The following is a 20797-nucleotide window of genomic DNA, read 5'->3' as shown; positions in this document are numbered from 1 at the left end:
ACAGAGGTTACGTCAACGTCAACAACGTCCTGCCAATGTCCAAGAACTTGCTGCTGCGTTGCAACAGGAATGGGACAATCTGGACCAAAATGACCTTAGACGTCTCATTAGGAGTATGCCACGTCGGATCAATGCTTGTTTGGCAAACAGAGGAGGATTTACCCGTTACTGACTTGGTTGTGATGCTGTTTGACCCCGGGTATCATTTTACCCTTATAATGGTCAGTCTGTGCCTTACTTAGTCTAACGATCATTTGGAATAAATCGATGAATGTGAACTTCATTTCATTTTGTCATTTGTTTCTTCGTCAGTTTCATTAGGTGACTTTAATAACACTTAAAAATCAAATATCCCCTACTTTTTTTGAATAGTATAATTGTGACCTCTAGAGGGTCCACAAGCTAAAAGCGCGATTTTTCGTACAATCAGGGGCCATAATCCAGGAAGTTACAGTCTGATATGCGCAAATAGCGAAAGGAACCGAGATCTTTGGGACATAATGATATATTTTAAGTTTAATCAAAATCTGATAAAAATTGTGACTTCTAGAGGGTCCACAACCTCGGTATAAATATACCCTTAAAAAAATAGGGGATATTCAGAAACAATACAAAACTGCGGAAATGCACTGCTGTTTTTATTAGAGGTAACCAGTTTATGTTAATAACAGGCCAATTGCCTACACATGAACATAAACAGTTCATATGGGAAGTTATCTGGCGGCCCCATTTCACTCGCAAAGAGATACATCGTCAAAAGAAAAAATGGACGTTTTTGATTTTTGTCTTTGCTACACCAATCCTCAGACATTCAGCAATTCGTCGTGGCATGCCCCTAATCAACCATCCACACACGATTTGGGACAATCTGACCCACTCCTCTTGAAGTGCCACGGCCAATTCTTGCAGTGTTGTCGGTTGACGTTGACGTCGACGAACACGTCTCCCGATCAAATTAAGCGTAACACACTAAAGCAAAGATACGCTAAACAGTAAATCTTATGCAAGAACCGATAGGAAAGCAAACATGGGTAGATAACCAACACGCGGCAGTTTTCATCAGCCATTCCTTGATTAAGTGTCAAATTTGACAATGAACCCCTCCCACGTGTATGGCGGTATTGCGTGTCGCATGTGCAGCTCAGTGGTTCTGTTGGGGCGATAAGTTCTTCATCTGTGAACATACTCTCAAAGCATGTCAAGTGTCCATGACTATTTATCATACCACAACCTGCATAGGTATTTGCATTTCAATATCCCCTACTTTTTTGAAAGAGTATATTACATACTCTTACACTATTTGTGTACAAGGAGCGGCCATATTGTCAGGAAGTTTCGGTCTGATTTTCACGAAATTCGAATTCAACCGTTATTAGGATGTAACGGTGATACATATAAACGTTGTTTAAAATCGGATAATTCAGGAGGTTACAATCCGATATGCGCAAATATCGAAAGAAAATGAAGTGAAATGAAATGGGGATTAACGTCCTACTGTTCTGCTCCGAACTGGGCTAATGAAGACGGAATATCGAAAGGAACCACGATCTTTGTGTTATAAACATGCCTTTCAAGTTTCATCAAAATCAGATGAAAATTGTGACCTCTAGAGTATCCCCAAGCTGGAAATACGAATACGAAAACAATATACAAGAAAACCTGTAACCTATATTAATAATCCAAGCGGGTCATTTTTGAAGAAACATCAATAAGAATTAAGAAAATCAATGAAATCACCGTTCGAATATTGGTCAATAACACCGAACATCATAACTACGGCACGGATGGGGGTCACAAAATAAATGTTTGTCTATTATTTAATCTCTTGTATATTGATATTTAAATTATTTGAAAGGAGCTACTTCAGATCGGAAATATATAGCCCTACCATTAATAATCGCAAACATTTATACAGCAATTTTGAATTTCAACCATTGTTGATCCCACTGGAGGCCATCCCTCAAGTACAAAGAGACGGATTAATATAAGCTTCATAGCTTGTTTCCGAATCCAAATAAATTATTATGTATTGTTAATATATCATTATATGTTAAATAAATACTGTTTAAATCAAGTACAAACTCTCTACCCGGTTACAAGTAGCAGTGGGTGTGCGATGCTAAGTACGCTTACTCTTTGTGAAACACCTGATGCAACTTCTGATTTATTTGGAAAGTTTGATATCTTACAATTTCTGTTGTTCTTTTGTATTAAATGGTGTCGGATTCTGAAATCAAACTACAAACTATGGCTCAAGATAATTTTAAATAGACATGGGTGTCGTGCACGATGTCAGGTGTACTTTCTCTCTCTGGTATCACTTATCCGTGAAGTTCACAACTCCTGTTGTGTGGTAATTATGCATGGACAAAAATGCATTGAGGTGAGTTATGACGTCCAACGTTTTGGGTAATTTTCATTGACAAATGCATTCTTAGTCTCTTCTTGCCTTCTTCCCGTCTTCATTAGCCCAGTTCGGGGCAGAACAGTAGGACATTAAACCCCATTTCATTTCATTTCTTCTTGCCTTCCATATTTGTGTATACTTGGTTGGTTGTGAATAGGCGTTAAAACCAGTTGAACAAATTTATTTGTTCTATTCAAGGCTATAACGATTTACCATAGTTTATTCTGTGTTATTTGTTCATGTCGTAACCAAGAAATACAGCCACGGAGAAGGAAATAATGTTGATCAAAAGGCCAGGCTTTGTAAACTTTGTCGTCTTATGTCCTACTTAATGTTTACATTTTGTTTCATTTATCCTTATAATAACTCTCAAAATAATTTCTAGATTTACATAAATATAGTATATTTCCATTAAAACTGGCGTCACCAGTGGCATATTGTTACCTTCAATGGCTTAACAAAATGCGAATATACCGTTGTTACAGCAAAGGTTATTATTTACCATGGCTTGATGAAATTAGGTTATTTCAGTGATCGGGTCGAGACGTCTATCAGAACCCGCGCACATGGACAGGGACTCTTGCAGGAGCATACCATCACGACCATTATTCAGTGCAGATTTAAACCATATTGAGCATTTGTTGTAGATGTTGCAAAGAAGACTTGATTAGGCGCGACCACGGGCAACAAATTTGAAAGGTCTTCAGACTGATATCGTGCAGACCTTCAGGTCTGGACATTAACAATATAATTCAGGAGTCTGACACAGACTTTTTGTCTGTTCCCCGATCTCAAATTGGTGGCTCTAATTCTGTGCGCAAGTCATTAAATTGCGGGTTACGCAAGGATCAATGTGTGGGTCGATTTTGTTTACACTCTGCACTAAGCCACTAGGCTGTACCATCAGTACGCCAGGCATTCTATATCACTTGTATCCTGATGACAGTTGTCTGATAAATCTCTCTCGACAATCAGCATCTTAATCTTAACGAGGTGCAGCGATGCTTTACTTCTTTGAAGGCATGGGTGACCAACTTGTTGAAAATGAAAGACGACAAAACAGAATCTATGACCACCGGTCCCTTAAAAAAAAACATCGGCAGAAAGTGGAGGGTGGCGGTCTAAACTTTGATCAAATTAAAATATGTAATAAAGTCATGAAAAATGGGCGGACAGGACCATATTTGATCATTTAAAAATACTCTAATATTGCTAAAAAGATGCAAAAAATATGTTTAGTTAATGGTATGTTGCCGTCGGATGCAGACACAATATAAGTTGCCAAGTAACACACACACACTTTATATACAGTATTTATATAAAACAATTATTATAAATCTATCAAAAAACTCTTCTATTTGCTTTTTGTTTTCTCCCTTTATTAAATACAGGAAAAGCATATAATATTTACATTTATATACAAATGATACAATTTTTATAATTTTTTAAGCACAATGTCGTTTGGAATCAAGCTCTTTTAGATGGTTTTGTTAGCACTAGTATTTCTACAGGTTTACAAAGTTCTATGTGTTCAGGTCTTTTCTGTGTTTTTCTGCCTGGAATAGCTGCCACTTTCATCACAAGACTAATTTCAACTGGGCAAGATTCTACAAATAATTTAAACCATACATTTAACAAAAGTTCGAAGAATTTAAAGACTACATAGAAGATTTTTCATTAGCCAGCAACTAATTTAAAAAGAAAACAAGCCAACAGTGAGACTGATGTCCTCCCCCGAAATCCCAAAATAAGTAGATGACACATATTAATTGCCTGTAATAGCACATTTATTTTTTTCAAAAGTATCAAGCAATCAAACTGATTATGAACTATACACTAAGTTTCATCACTCTCTATCAGATAGAATCAAAGTTATCTTGTCCCAAGCTTAGCTCTGTGTAGCTTTAGCTCGAAATGTTTATAATTGTACTCAGTCAAGACATTCACCTAATGTCATGAACATCTACATCAAGTTTAAACATTCTACCTCAATTAAAAGCAGAGTTGTTCTGTTCCAAAGCAGACAATGCTCATTATCGAACTTAGTCAAGGTATTGATGTAATAAAACTATAATATACACCAAATTTCATCACTCTCACTTAATTAGAACTTAAGTTATCGTGTCCCAAGGATCAACCAATCAAATTGCTTATCTCTGCTTACCCTAAGCAAAAAATGCTCATCTTCGAACTCCATCAAGGCATTGACCTAATAAACACCTACACCAAATTTTAACGTTCTAGCTCAATTAGAAGGAGAGTTATTGTGTTCCAAAATCTCGACCAATCAAATTGCTTATTGCTCTGCTTACCCCGAGCAGAAAATGCTCATTATCAAACTTAGTCAAGGTATTGATGTAATAAAACTATACACCAAATTTCATCACTCTCACTTAATTAGAACTTAAGTTATCGTGTCCCAAAGCATCAACCAATCAAATTGCTTATCTCTGCTTACCCTAAGCAGAAAATGTTCATCTTAGAACTCCATCAAGGCACTGACCTAATAAACACCTACACCAAGTGTGACGGACAGACCTTTTAGTCCCCTGCTTTTTTTCGAAAGGCTGGGAACAAATATGTACCAGTATTAATAGTAATCAGAAAAGCATTGTCTGTCTGTCCCTATAATTACCCAGTAAATCCAACCCCCTTACAGTGTTACAGGCCAAGATAAACTTCCAAACGAATAAATCTGTATCAACAAAATTCTATAGTGTACATTCTTACATCATTCTTATTCACAGAACTCTATTTCTTGTGGGAAGAATGTTTTTTTTTTTTCACAATCCATACTTTCCGCTAACATGAGGTTAAATATTCATACACTTATATCTGAATGTTCACCTCAAGTTTTACTTAAATATGAAAAAATGTTGTAAAATAAGCCTCAAAATGAAGACCTTTCATACTAAGATCTACATCATAGATTAAAATGTTATTGTATAACTTACCAGACCAGAGAGCATGTGATAATATAACTTGTGTTGTTAGTCTGTGTCTAAGAGGTGATAATTTTCTCCAGTGAGATAAACAAGGTATAATTAATTGTTGTTGTTGATCAGGATATTTAACCTGGTATGAATAAAATATATTTCAGAGGGTGGGGGAAATGGGATGTAACATCCACAAACTAGAAGATTTATATTTTAAAAAATCACATATAGCAATGGCAATAACCCAGAGTACACAAAGAAACCCCACATGGTTAGACAAGTGACCATACTCCCTGTCTTGTACAATCCTAGCGAGAGAGAGAGAGAGAGAAATGGAGTTTAACGTCCACTCGATACAAACTAGGTCATTTCGGGACTAACATGATTTAATTTTATTTCAATAATTCGCTTGCGCGTAGGGGTCTTTAGCAGTGGGAGGAAACCGGAGGACCCGGAGAAAACCCACAAGGTTGGACAGGCGACCCTACTCCTTGTCACGTACAACCGGGGATTCGAAACCATGCCAGTTGACTCAATGACAGGCTTTATGATACAGCGTGCATGTCCTTACCATTCGGCCATCCAACCCCCTACAATCCTAGCATTGACACCACAACACATGACTCAGTGACAGACCTATTAATTATAAAATGCTTGCATGGGTTCTTAAAGAGAAAAAGGTTGCCTTCCTGGTTTTTTGGGGGACCTAATGGTTAACTGGCCATGAAATTGAACAGAGGATAAATTCTGCTGTCAGTTAATTTGGACAGCTTATATTAGGTGAATATTTTAAAAAAAATAAAAAATAAAAAAGAATAAATATAATTAAATAGCTTAAATGTGCAAAAATGGGGGAAAATGGGCTTAATAAATGAGAAATTGAGTAGTCACTAAGATATCAGATTTGGAGAATTATACTTGTGTACTTTTGACTTCAGAAAATAAAATATATTTTAATTGCCCTACCTGTATTAAAACATCTCTGGAATTTTCTACATTTTCTATTGTAGCATCAAAAGGTATTCCTGCTGTCAATCCAGCTGAAAACTTAACAGAACTGTCGAGACAGGTGACAGGTTCGTGTATGGTGACAGTAGCTTTACGAACTTGTTTATTGATAGGAAAACTGGTTGGACTGATTAACTCTAGTGATGTTTGAGTAACATGTCTTATAATGTTGAGTTTGGAAGGTTCAAGATTACCCAATGGTGCTATAAGATGTGAGGTAAATTCATCAGGCATTACATTACATGATTCTAAAAACCTAAAATAATAAACAGTTAGAGATACGATGTTACATTTATTTATTTACACGTTCAACCAAAGGAGAATATAACATAAAATGTTATTACCGGTACTATAAGACAAAAAATTAATATGAACCAAAGGGTGTGGGCACAATGTGTATTGAAGTTAATGTGAAATGAAATGAAATGAAATGGAGTTTAACGTCCTACTGTTCTGCTCCTAACCTGGGCTAATGAAGACGGGCATATGCCATACAGTGTACTATGAGGGAAATTTTGTCCAGATAGCACCACTACGGCCTGCTCTTATATCGATTTCCAACTGCCAAGGGATCTTTTACGTGCACGCCAATGTGTACACGGGACCTCGGTTTTTCGTCCCATCCGAACGACTAGACAGCTTTCCTTGTCAGCCCCTCCGTCCTGCATCACTGACAAGGGAGAACCACGCCGGAAAATCTGGATGAACTTTCTCGGCCAATGCAGGGATCGAACACCCGACCTCCAGGCTAGCGAGCTAGCGTCTTACCCACTTAGCCACGTGATCCCCCGAAGTTAATGTGAAGGGTTCAAGGGAAGGGTGTTGACACAAAGAGTAGGCAGTAGCGCATCTGCCCGGGCAAAATTTCCCTCATAGCACACTGTATCACTGACAAGGGGAAACCACGCCGGAAAATCTGGATGAACTTTCTCGGCCAATGCAGGGATCGAACACCCGACCTCCAGGCAAGCAAGCCAGCATCTCACCCACTTAGCCACGTGATCCCCACAAAACATACAGATATTAATATGAACCAAAGGGTTTTGGCACAAAGCATACTGATATTAATGCGAACTAAAGGGTTTCAGCACAAAACATACTGATATTAAAGTCATAGATCACATTAACTTCTGGTTTTACAGAACCAAGATTCTGTGACCTTGAGTAGGCAATTTCTTCTAAATTTATTGGTTATTAATAGAAACCAGCGGTTGCCAGGCAAGATACGCCCACATTTTGCAAGAGATGGATAAAGAACAAGCCATGGTGTAAAATAAGGTTAAATTCTCGTAGCACCACCACTTTTGTTGCGATAATAATTGAATTATAATTAAAATTCTATCATCACATCAACATCAAAACTCAAATTCTATTTTCGTACTTTCGAAGCACAGATTTTTCATTTCGAAGCACATTCGTGCTCCAAGGCACGTTATTTTAGGCCCTGTGACAAGCTAAAAAAAGGGATTTTTTGTACAATCAGGGGCCATAATCCAGGGAAGTTATAGTCTGAAATGTGTGAATATCGAAAGGGTCTGAGATATTGGGATATAAAGATATCATCAAAATCTGATAAAAATTGTGACTTCTAGCGGGTCCACAACCTTGGTATTACATACTTTTACACTATTTGCATACAAAGAGCAGCCATTTTGTAACGGAAACTTAATCGTTTTTTAAAATTGGATACAAATCATACCATCAGGGGCCATAATTCAGGAAGTTAGGGTCCAATATGCGCAAATATCGAAAGGAACCAAGTTATTTGGATTATACATGTTAAATTTCATCAAATCAGATGAGTCTCCACAAGCTAAAAACATGATTTTTCGAACAATCAGGGGACATAATCCATGAAGTTATGGTCTGATATATGCCAATATCGAAAGGAACTGAGATCTTTGGGAGATAGACCTATACTTCAAGTTTCGTCAAAATCGGATAAAAATTGTGACCTGTAGAGTGTCCACAAACAAATTGTGGACGGACTTCCAGACGGACAGGGGCGACGACAATCTACATTCACATGAAAATGTGGGCATATAAAAATAACAGATTAAATAAATGGTGTGCACACATCCATGCGAAAGTGGACATGATTTGAGTCTGATTACAAATTATCCAGCAGCCCTCTTAAATAAAGTACTTACTTTTGTAAGTGTTGAAGATAATTAATGTAAGTTTCTGCTGTACGAAGTTGTTCAGCTAACGAACCATGGGTTATAACAGATTGTAATTGTAAAGTCAAGGCCTGTAACTCTGTCTGTCTTATTAATACTAATTCTTTATTACCAATACCCAGAAATAATGTCTGTAAAGTTGTTGTTAACTTTAAAACCTACAAAAAAGTTTTTTAAGTGTATTGTTTTATGTGTAAGGAAATTTTTAGCTAAACTAACTTTTCAAACAAATATAAAATATTCTTCAGTGGTGCTGAAAAACAAAAATTTATCTACAGATTGGTAATATTGATACAGATTGTTCTGATTCACCAGTGTTGGGATTTCAAAATTTTTCTTGTCAGACATTTTTACCGATAATAAAGGGGCATGACGCTTATCCTTATTTAAGCAGGTGGTTTCAGACTACAACCAAAAATCATATGTCAACAAAATATTCAAATTCGTATCTAATAAAAAAATAGGTGTGTAATATATTCAAACAGCTAACACATGTTTTAAATGAATATACTTTATATATTTGTACTGAGTTAGTTTCTACAATAAACATGTAAGACCGCAGAACGCAAACCACATGGTATACCTTTTCTATGATTGGTCATTAGACAGGAAGTAGTATTATGTTAGAAAGATCAAAAGTCATTATAACCATAATGTACTCTTTGTACTTATTTCAATACTATAACGTAATCAAGTATATGTAACCAAAGATTAATACATAACAAGGTGCAACTCGTTATTTTTCATATTTAATTCCCAACGGTATTCATATTTATATCAATAATATTCCTACAAAATTACGTGTAATATGATAGAATAAAAGCATGCCAACTACTGTCGACCCATACCTGTTTCAAATTACTCCAAAATTACCAAATTTTTCGTGGTATAAGTCGATACATTTATAGCAGAAGTCTGGCATTTGTCTTATACCCTGTTTTGACTTATATACGGAAGGTAAAAAAAATATTTTTGGCAGTAACCGTTGCTCTACCACAATTATCTAAAATATTCTAAACAAAGCTTACCTTATCTAATGGAGCTATAACATTAGCTGATAAAGTCATTTTACCACTCGTTCTTTTAATCTCACTCATTAACTACAAACAAAATATATAACATATTAAATTCTTCACTGGAATTTTCTTTATTTCACAGCACACAATGCATATCTTGAGATAACAACAATGTACAGTTCACCATTATAAACCGATCAAGCAATAAAGATTTTTTTTAAAATTATGTTGTGATAAAGGATTTGATCAAAAACTTAAAATTAATTAGTATTAAAGACATTCTGCTACTTTTTACTAATCCAGTGTTATTACCTTACATCTAAAATAAATGAAATTGGGTTTAACGTCCTACTGTTCTGCTCGGAACTGGGCTAATGAAGACGGGCATATGCCATACAGGGAAATTTTGTCGAGATAGCACCACTACGGCCTGCTCTTATATCGAATTCCAACTGTCAAGGGATCTTTAACGTGCACACCAATGTGAACACGGGACCCCAGGTTTTGCATCCCATCTGATCGACTAGACAGCTGCCTTGTCAGGCCATCCGTCCTGCATCACTGACAAGGGGGAACCACGCCGGAAAATCTGGATGAACTTTATCGGCCAATTCAGGGATCAAACACCCGATCTCCAGGCTAGCGAGCCAGTGTCTTACCCACTTAGTCCCTGCGACCGCCCCATCTAAAAGAAATATCTACTATTGGTTACCTTGGTTATAAGTAATTGTGTATGTAAAAACATACTGGTACATTCAGCTACATGTGACGTAGACTTGTCTAACTTCTTCATTTGATCCAAATCTCTACAAAATACACAAACATTAAATAAAATACACTTCACATTTCCTAACTGAGAACAAAGACTAACATTATATAACTTCCATTCAATGGCTTTTACTTGATGTTAAAGTGCATTCCTGTGTACAAATTTTGTGATTTGATGGTATATTTGGACTAAAAACATATTCAAAGTAACCAATCTGTCAAAAATTTGCTTCAATTCCCTCTCAAAACTTTGTATTCGCCGGGGATACCTATAGTTATAAGTAAGCTGTTGTTACACGCAATGTCTGTCAACTTAGCTTCATTGGGGGGGGGGGGGGTCCATTTTTCAGAATATATTTATCATTTACTTACTGTCCATTTACCATACATATTGAGGCCTTAGAAATTCTTAATTATTTCTGTCAACTTCTTTTATTTGCAGAGTCTTTTGTACATTGACACCCCTCAATGTTCCCAAAACCACCTAACCATTTGATCAAGAAATAACAACCGCTCCCTCACGTAAGCTGGCACACAATAAGCTGGCAGATAACAATCGGGTAACAAGTTAGTGATACCCTGACAATTTTGCCCAGTACTTCCCCCATGGGAGTTTTTTGGGTAATCCAGTATTTTTCTAGTAAGATTGGGTGTCTATACTTTCCATATATACCAATTTTGACATACTTTTATTGGAAAGAACCACCTGATAAATACTTTTCTGGGAAAGTATCTTTTATTAATTCTCTGATTAAGGTTACGGGCAATCAGTTTAATTTCGTACTGCATCTATGTTATGTTCACATAGTCAATCTCAATAACTTCATGCCATATATTCGTTTGCATTATGGTCAACTACAATAACCAAATGCCACATGTATAATCATATTTGTACAAAATAACCTCATGACACATTTATATTGACAAATGGTCAATCAGGGCCCTCACAAACCTATGTAGATCCCCAGGGTAAAAGTTTCAGTGATGCCGTTGACCCCCAACCCCATAACTGCTTTGTTCAGGCCTCAGTTGACTTTTATGATTAAAGAAATTTTAGAATACAATTTTTATACTTTTAACACTTTATCAAAATAACTATTTATTAAATCGACTTATAAGTAAAATGTTTATGTTTTTTTCCCCTTCAACCCTCCATTTGCTTGAAAAACCCTATATCTTGGAAAAATAATAATTCTACCCACTCTATTTATTGAAATATGAGCTGCTTTGCACAGGTTATGGGGAAGCGAAGGCTGGTGATTTGCTATCTCAGACTCCAAGGAGGCTAGTCCATAAATATTCTGATATGCACTTAGATAATTTGCCCCCCCCCCCCAAGACGTGTCACATGCCCCTTTCAACCTTCCCCTAAGTGAGGGCCCTGTGGTCAATTGAAATAATCATATATATTGACATATGGTCAAGTGAAATAATTTTATGTCACATTTATGTCAATTATAATAATTTTGTCACTCTCATTCAAAAGTAAATTTGATTGAAATATAATAAAGTAATCAATGATTAGTACACACCTGACTGTAGCTTCTAATAGTTGTTGTGTCGACTGTGAGTCAAGACGATCTAGATTATCCAGCTGTGATACACACTGTGTAAGAAGACTGGATAAATTATCTTTACAACCATCTACGTTTATTTCTTCATGCTGGTATAACTAAAATATAAAACAATTCTATTAACTATTCATTTTGTATGAATTATTTAGTTATTGCCAATAAAAATGGCATTACAGTATTTTCAAAATCCGAAATGTGCAGTCATGACGTGCCATTGACATATTGCTCCGTGAACCTTGCACAGGATTCGACTTGGGGCCTCATTTTTTTTTTTGAGAAGTGCTTGAGAAAATATTCTGAACAAACAAAAACTACCTGTCTAGTCAATTTCAAAATTCTAAATCTTAATATGCTTCCCAATTTCATTATCAGATTAGGTCAATCAATATGGGGTGATCACATTATATCTAACAAATTTTAAATGAAGTTTTTTTATTTACACTGTTGAAAAAATGAATAAATGAATGAAATGGGGTTTAACGTTCTACTTTTCTGCACCAACTTCGCTAATGAAGATGGCCTTTACACAATATATTACCTTTAATACAGGAACATGTTCAGGTAAACTGCCACGTAAATATGTATAATGTCTGAGAGTATGTTCTTGAAATAATGGTAGCATGGTTGGACATTTTACAGCACCATTAAATACTAAAATCAAAACTGTTATATCTGATTTAGGTCAAAGAAGTTGATTTTAAAATAAATTTTTGGTGAGCAATATTACACATAGTTCTTACTTTACTGTTTTCCTAAAAATAAGCCTTTACATGTTTTAACTGCTCTAATTTTATCCCCTTTAATGACAAGGTTTTTGATGTACAGATCTATATTTTTTATACTTTCGATGGCCTATACTACAAGTAGATTTGACCAGTTGTACTGGATGATCGCGTCAGGGGTCGTACGAGCGGCTTTTGACGCCTTACATTGATTAATCAATCAGCGTTGATGTTTCTAGTGGTTTACCCACAGTTCCAGAACTCACGGTAACAGACCGTTTCATTGGCTAATCCCTCACTTCAACCAGAATGTCTGTAATATAAAAACTCTTCCAGAGATCCCAGTGTAGTGAAGACAAGTAAAATGAAATTTTTAACTATAAAAAACGAAACGAAATAGGATCTGTGTTTTAATCAGATTGGAGTTAGCTGATTTTGATACCCAGAAGGTTAAATAATCTCTTGAATTTGATGTTAACAGAAAAGATGGTGTCATGAAATCAACAGAAACTAATGGCCATAACTTAAACATACATTATGCAAGAGCTAAATCTGTCTATTGCAAGTCTTTCTTTAGGCCTGAAATGTTATCTAGATTATTAATTAGACATTAATTAACCTATCCAGACAATAATCAACTCTAGATGGCTTCGCTAGCCTGTGATCTTTAGTGGATTATGAGCCGATTTACTGCATAACTTTCCTTCATGATTTAACGATTAAATGGATAATCGAGACTATGCTGTTTATTTTATCGTACTGACTTTAGTAATAATGATCAAGGCTAGCCAGTTCTCGGTTCACTGTGGATCAATTTGAATGAAATTTTCGGCAAATTGCCTTTTTAACTATTATAGTGAGAACTGCCAACTCGTTATTGAATCTCCCATAATGTATCTTTAAGTTAGGACTGTGAATAACATTTGGACCAATATGTTTTAGTTATATTACTTGTACACACTACATATATGTCTGCCTTGTTGTCTAGCTTCTTGTATCTTTAATATATTTATAAAGTAAAAGGATACAAGCTGGATCATCCATGTCAGGTACAGGTGTATTAAAGTATGGATGTATACATAATAAATCTGGTACCAATGTTAATGTTAAATGGGGATGATTAGATCCTAAATTCTGGCCGCATCTATAAAATATAAAAATCATGGTACACTAAATACAAAATCTGATCGGCATATCAGATATATTTGTGAAAAAAATATTTCAAAATTCAAGAAACAAATATTTCTTTATATATTAATTAATTTCATTTTAAAGCCTCAATGGGCCAGTTAGCCAATACTCATTTTCCCTATTTAATTTTAAATTAAAATAAGGACTAAAGATATTCTTTAGACAGTAATCCAAGCCTGGAAACCACGCACACATGTTTTCATTGATTTTATAATATATTTCTGGCACAAAGTTCCAAATTTTCAGACACTAGCTCAGCAGTTCCTGACACTTTGTCACTTACAACTAACACTTATTTCCAGATCAGTAATTTTATGTCAACACAATACTTTGGTCAATTTGAGACCAAGATACCAAGATACAATTTTATTTATTTCTATGGTCTTATGTGCTCATTATCAGATCTAGACACTGTTAATGGGGGGGGGGGGGTATTGGTTTTGTTATTATTGTAAACCTTAGGTGCGCCTACTTGGTCACAGGGGTGCTTTCTTGGTCTAGTTATGTGCTAGATAAGTATATTTTGCATCGAATTCCAACTGTACATGTGTAGACCTAGATTAATCGGGTCATCCAAATAACTAGGCACCACTTTGTTTACACAACAATTTATTCTGAATAAAGAATTGGACACATAGATTTCAAAATTTACCACAACTAACCTCCATACATTAGCTTTATCTTGTGGGTATCTTTGTAAATTATCTAATAAAGCCATGACACAGGAATTGAGACATTCTTTTGTAGCCAATTTAATATCTCCTAACATGGCATGAGCTGTTTCTCTTACAATGGGAGAATAATCCTAAGTAGAGAAATATATGTAATTTAAATAATTTGACAAAAAATAAACAGGGAGATAACTCTTCTCGTTACCTCTGTTGTCTCCCTTTGGACCACATTGCCTCAATTAAACAGTATCAAGAAGAAATATATTGCATAGAAAAGTCTTTTAAGAGCAGCACACAATTATAATACCCACTATTTGTGAACCATATTTCAAGTCTCTACTCTCTACAATAGACTGTCCCATATTCTGTTCACAACCACCATAACTCTAGAAATTATTGACGGAAATTGCTGAAATTCAATAAACCTCTGTTTCAAAAATTTAAATGATGCATATAAATTTCATACATAAGGGATGATAACTTTCATCAATCAAGCATTAACCAGGTTAAAGAAAGTGAAAAAAGGGCCATAACTCTAGAAGTAATGAATGGAAATTGCTGAAATTCAATAGGATTCTTCTCTTCACTAATTCAAATGACGCATGTACATTTCATACAGATCGGCAGATAACTTTTGATGTTAGAGTATTCACAAGGTTCAATAAAGTGAAACAAGGGCCATAACTCTAGACGTAATAAACGGAAATTGCTGAAATTCAATAGGCTTCTTCGTTTCACTAATTTAAATAATGCATATAAATTCCAGAAAGATAGGATGATAACTTTTGGCATTAGAGTGTTCACAAGGTTAAACAAAGTGAAACAAGGGCCATAACTCTAGAAGTAATAAACAGAAATTTCTGAAATTTAATAAGCTTTTTAGTATCCCTAATTTAAATATTGCATATAAATTTCACAAAGATCGGATGTTAACTTTCGGCATTAGAGCGTTCACAAGGTTTAACAAAGTGAAACAAGGGACATAATAACGGAAATTATTGAAATTAAATAGGATTCTTCATCTCACTAATGTAAACAACATACATCAATTTTAAAACAACTGGATGATAACTTTTGGCATTAGAGCGTCCACAAGATATTGTGGACGATGGACGCACGGACGGACGGGCAGACGGACCGATGGACGGACGGACGGACCGATGGACGGACGGGGGCGACGGCAATATACGTCCACATTTCCATGTGGGCGTATAAAAACGTTTCTTCAAGGCCTATAAAATATGATAATTCTATAATTTACCTGTAAAACTCCCAGTATAATCTCTAGTTGATCTTCACGTAATACTATATTATGACTTATTTTACGTAAACTATTAATAGCATTCAATCTGATACTTTCGATTTCATCATTAAACATATCTATTATACTATCCTGGGATAGAGTAGAGAATTGTGCTGACTGGGCTGCTAATTCACATAATGAATCTAAAGCTGCATTTCTCACTTCTGTAACAACAAAAAACAAAACAAACAAAAAGTTTCAAACTGATATGTAGAAAATAATATTCAAGAAAAACATTTAAAAATTTAAAACTGTAGAAAATAATATTCAAGCAAAAAGTTTAAAAATTTAAAACTGATCTGTAGAAAATAATATTCAAGCAAATAAAAAAAAAAAAAAAATTATATTAGAAAATTGAACAGTTTTGTTAGTCAGATGATCTCCGCAATTGAGCAGTGGTTCCATTGGCTACTGTCACTACTTATAGCCAAATATATCAGTAGGTTCTCTTAAATAAACAATGGTTTATAATCTCATTTGTGTATTTCCTCCTCTTTACATTTTATTAACTTTTAAACACAAAGGTCTTCTTTAAAACAAAAGTTATTCTCACCCAGGAATTCATCTTCTAAACCATGTATAAAAGCACCACATGCTCCAATATTCATTAAATTAATACTTTCAGCATCTATTTCTTCTTTGGGTTTGTCGTCTGCCCATTTTTGACCAGTCGACCATTCACCAGATTGAAAATGGTCGCGGGCTCTATCACTTGCACTTTTCTTTCTCTGAAATTAATAAAAAAATGTTTTCATGGTTAGTACCATATATATTAAATACAATCATTAGAAAGAAAATTTACCTGAAAAAGGCTTTCATGGATTGTATAATACCTAATTAAGAAGAATCTTTAGAAAGAAAATTAACCCTGAAAAACTTCTGGTAGCAATGGAATATTGGAAATCAATGTCTTGCTAACAAAATTCATTTATATTTCTACATATAGTTAAACTTACCCTCATATTGGACATCAACTTTTTATCAAGTGTCTGTTCTAAAAATCGTGAACTGACAAGATGCAGAGAACCCTGAAAAATTGTTTTAGAAATTATTACCATTTATTTTTGGAGCAAAGTTATATCACAAAATACTGAATTGGTGCATAGAGACCTGAAAAACTGCTTTATGAATTATTATCAATTACTTTTGGTGCCAAGTTATACCATCAAATATTGAATTGTTAAATTTATTCAATTCCATTACCGGGTATTTAGATGGGAAGTTAACATACCAGTAAAGAAGCTGCTTCTGTTCTAACTTTAACAGATATATCATTCATCATATTACATATCTTAGCAAAACCATCATCCACCATTCTTATTTCTTCACCAGCTTCTGGTCCACTTACTGGTCTAATATACAAATCAAATTAATATAATATCCTTTGTCACAGTATATAGCAATTTATAAAGACTGCATTGATAGTCAGTCATTGTTAATCAATCATTGTTAATCAGTGCTAATCAATCATTGTTAATCAGTGCTAATTTTAATCATGGTGATGGGATGACTAAATCAGAGTCTTGTACATTGATAAAATTATAGCAAATGCATTGTAGAAAATTATTCTGAAGTCAGCAATGTGTATCTCATCCACATAACATAGTAAGAATAAGAAACCATTGCCATGAAAAATAATATAAAAGTCTACGCTTACACTTCAGGATAGAGATGACTGAGTACCCAAAGAAGTTTGACAGCTGCCATTCGACCAGCTTCATGATCATCAACCAATGAATTACATGCCTGTTGATATACTTTCTGATCTAACTGTATACCTCTCTGATGCAGAGATAACTGAAAAATAAGTTTTAATTTTATTTTTCTGGTTTAACAAGCAAACATTTTGTTTTCGACAATCCTTTGCTTAGTCCTTTCTACACAGTATTTGTTTTATTATTATTATTATTATGTCATTTGTGAATCAGCCATTTGTGATTACTTTCGCACTGTCTTCTAGGATATGCTTTTCTTTTGTCATTACAAATGGCGTATGTAAAATACACGACTCACACATATAGTGATTTTAAAATGTTTATTATGTCTAAAATAGTTGATATGAGGAACCCATACTTTCACGGTAAAACAATATCAATACTGATTGAAATGTATCAAAACTGAATTCTAATTCGTGTTTTTAATTTCGAATATTATGGATAATATTAGAGGTTGAGCTCCTTTAATCAATACTTAACAAGCATTCTTGGGGTATGGCTGAAGCAATACAGCTTCCTTAAAAAGACTGATACTGTGAATACATAATCGAAATATTTATACTTGGAATAAGCGAACTGAATCAAACATCTGAAAGTTTAATAAATGATCACCATTGCCTGTAAGGAGCTAGAGCGAACCCTAGGATCTTGATCTTGAGTAAAATCACCCAGTATATCCTGTACATTAAACACCATTCCTAAATCAGTTTTATAGTCAGATGATCCAAGCTGACCTATCAAAATCAGACACTTGCTTCTTACAAAGTGACTTGAATTTTTTAACATCTAAAAAAAAGAAAATTTAAAGTAATTAGAATGTTTCATTTAAAGAAAGCAGAGAACTCCCTACAATCCCTTCTGTAATTCTACAGAAATAAAACTGGAAATCTGGCAAAAGCAGTACTATTATCCTCTCTGTATGTCTATTAACTGCAACTTCTTGAGGTACTTCATAATGATTTGTGAGCAAACTGTCTATAGTGGACTCAAATGTGTCATGAACTTTTGTATCAAGACATTTTACTTGGTAGATACTAAATCAGAAAGAAATCAGTAAAGCCATAAAAGATCTTTGAAACAATTTTAACTAAGATTATAACCTACCTGTACTGCTTTCTCAACAAGTTCTTGTATAACAGCAGCATTATTAGCTAAACTCTTGCCAGCAGTAGTTAAAGCTGCTATTAAACCACTCTGTACTTTATGTGATTCTGAAATAAATATCCACACGTAAATAAATACAACTTTAATAAAGTTAACAAGAACACCTTATGATTAAAGATACATTATGGGAGATTAGATAAAGAGCTGGTAGTTCTCGCTATAATTGTTAAAAACTAGATAATGTAAAGGAAATTTGCTGAAAATTTCAGTCAAATTGGTCCACCCTGAACCAAGTATTTAGCGATTGAATTTTTGGCCTAGCCTCGATCATCGTTACTAAAGTCGGTATGATAAAAAAACATAGTCTCGATTATCCATTTTTTGATTTAATCAGAAGCAGCAGAAGGGTTCTAATCCAGTAAATATCGCAGACTAGCGATGCCATTGAGAGTTGATTATGGTCTGGATAAGTTAATTAATGTCTAATTAATAATGTAGATAAAAATTTCAAGCCAAAAAAAACACCTGCAATTGGCAGATTTAGCTCTTGCATAATGTATGTTTAGTTATCTACTTTGAAAATCTGTGATATATTTTGAACATTTGTGACCCTATTTACTTCATGATTTCATGTTTTTACCCCTTGGCTTATTGTAAAGTGCTTTTGTGCAATCTTTGTGGAAATGACGTTACTACACCTAAATACATAGACTTACTCTCTGTATTTATCAAAGACATTAGACCATTTATAAATTCTGCCACCTCACATCCTGGCAATTTTGTCATTTCACCAATTAGATCAGCTATTTTACATCGTACAATTGTTTCCTTCTCATGTGTAAAATGGTCTAAAAGCTGAGCAAGAACAGGTGTAGTGACATCTCCGGGTATTGGTAAACTATTGCCAAATCGCAACAATATATTCAGCACGTCATATGAGCTGACTGCAGCTGACAAATTAAGATTCACTTCAGTTGTAGCAGGTTTTTGTACCAGTCGTAGTTTCTTTGCTTGTTTTGGTTCTTCCTGGAATAGGAATCAAACAAATGAATGCTTATGTAGTATAGTATGTATGATAATTGTGATGAGGGCTAGATAGATTAAGCTGAAGATAGTATTTTAAGCTGTTGGCATTAGTTTTGTTTCAAAGATACTACTGTACTGAATATGGCCAGGCAAGCATATAAAAAAAAAGTACGGTAATAACATCTCATCTCCAGATTTCCAACATCCATAAATTGTTTCAGTCTCCCTGACAGTTTCAGGTTTAAGTTTTTTTGCAGAAACCAGGAAAATTTTAGACATTTTTTGTGGTGATTGTATAAAACACACTGATACAAACATACTAATTCAAACGACACTGCAAAATAATCTTAAAAATAGATCATATTTACTTATTTATGATAAATTTAATTGAGCAATCCAATTTTATAAAGGCACATAGCTCTTTGGTCTCAAGAAATTCCTTATAGTTGTTATTCCCTATTATAGACTCTAGACCGTAGTTTTCAAATTCAAAGTCTTCGGGGGGTGCTTCCTTTGAATTACAATTACACTTTACAACATGTATTTTTCCGGGTTGGCTTGGGTTGTTATGTCTCCAGGACACATGGTTTGTATAACTGTAGCACCACATCAATGTTTTGTTTAAATATATTGTTTTTTAAAATTTCATTCAATTAAAAATGTTTGGCCGTTACGACTAAATTTTTTGGCCATTAAGACCAAACTTTTTGGCCGTTATGACCAAACTGTTTGGTCATTATGACTAAAGTAAGACCTTTTTGACCAGATCGGTTTTGGCCGTTATAGGGCCATTATGACCACATCCCTATCCTTTAGACTATGACTATACTAGCCCCCAGATCCATTCACTTTTTTTTAATTGTTTGTCTGTTTGTGTTTTTCTGAGTATGATGTCTTGTCCGTGTATTTGTTTTTGTGTAAATTTTGTGTGGTGCAGTCCCCCTGCACTTACTATTATTATAGTAATACCGGTATTACCTGAATAACTTGGCTGTATTCAGCAAGAGCCCTTTTCTTTAACAATGCCGCCATTTCTGCTGCAATTTCATAATTAAATAATTTTCACACTAAAACAACAACAAAAAGTTTGGGGTTATTTCAGAATTCTAATGATATTTATTAGAAAAACATATCTTTGATCGACAATGCAGAACACAACACTGCTATGACTGCCAT

General features: G+C 34.6%; 1 protein-coding gene across 1 annotated transcript; it reads right to left on the bottom strand.

Annotated features, from left to right (window-relative positions):
• Window positions 1-3770: 3770 nt before the first annotated feature.
• Window positions 3771-20794, bottom strand: LOC126808410 (integrator complex subunit 4). The gene is made up of 19 exons (XM_050533107.1): window positions 20600-20794; window positions 19312-19621; window positions 18596-18702; window positions 18104-18277; window positions 17434-17573; window positions 17008-17128; window positions 16733-16804; window positions 16330-16504; window positions 15735-15940; window positions 14465-14607; window positions 13640-13755; window positions 12428-12561; window positions 11848-11987; window positions 10260-10353; window positions 9560-9631; window positions 8502-8689; window positions 6310-6607; window positions 5362-5482; window positions 3771-4014 (listed from the first exon to the last, which is right to left on the bottom strand). The coding sequence occupies exons 1-19, from the start codon at window positions 20651-20653 to the stop codon at window positions 3875-3877; spliced, it is 2805 nt and encodes a 934-aa protein (XP_050389064.1). The 5' UTR covers window positions 20654-20794; the 3' UTR covers window positions 3771-3874.
• Between the last annotated feature and the right edge of the window lie 3 nt (window positions 20795-20797).

This window comes from Patella vulgata, chromosome 1 (genome assembly GCF_932274485.2).
Source record: "Patella vulgata chromosome 1, xgPatVulg1.2, whole genome shotgun sequence".
In the NCBI taxonomy this organism is placed as follows: domain Eukaryota; kingdom Metazoa; phylum Mollusca; class Gastropoda; family Patellidae; genus Patella; species Patella vulgata.
The sequence above is the reverse complement of the archived record's forward strand: the minus strand, read 5'-3'. Positions and strand labels throughout refer to the sequence as shown.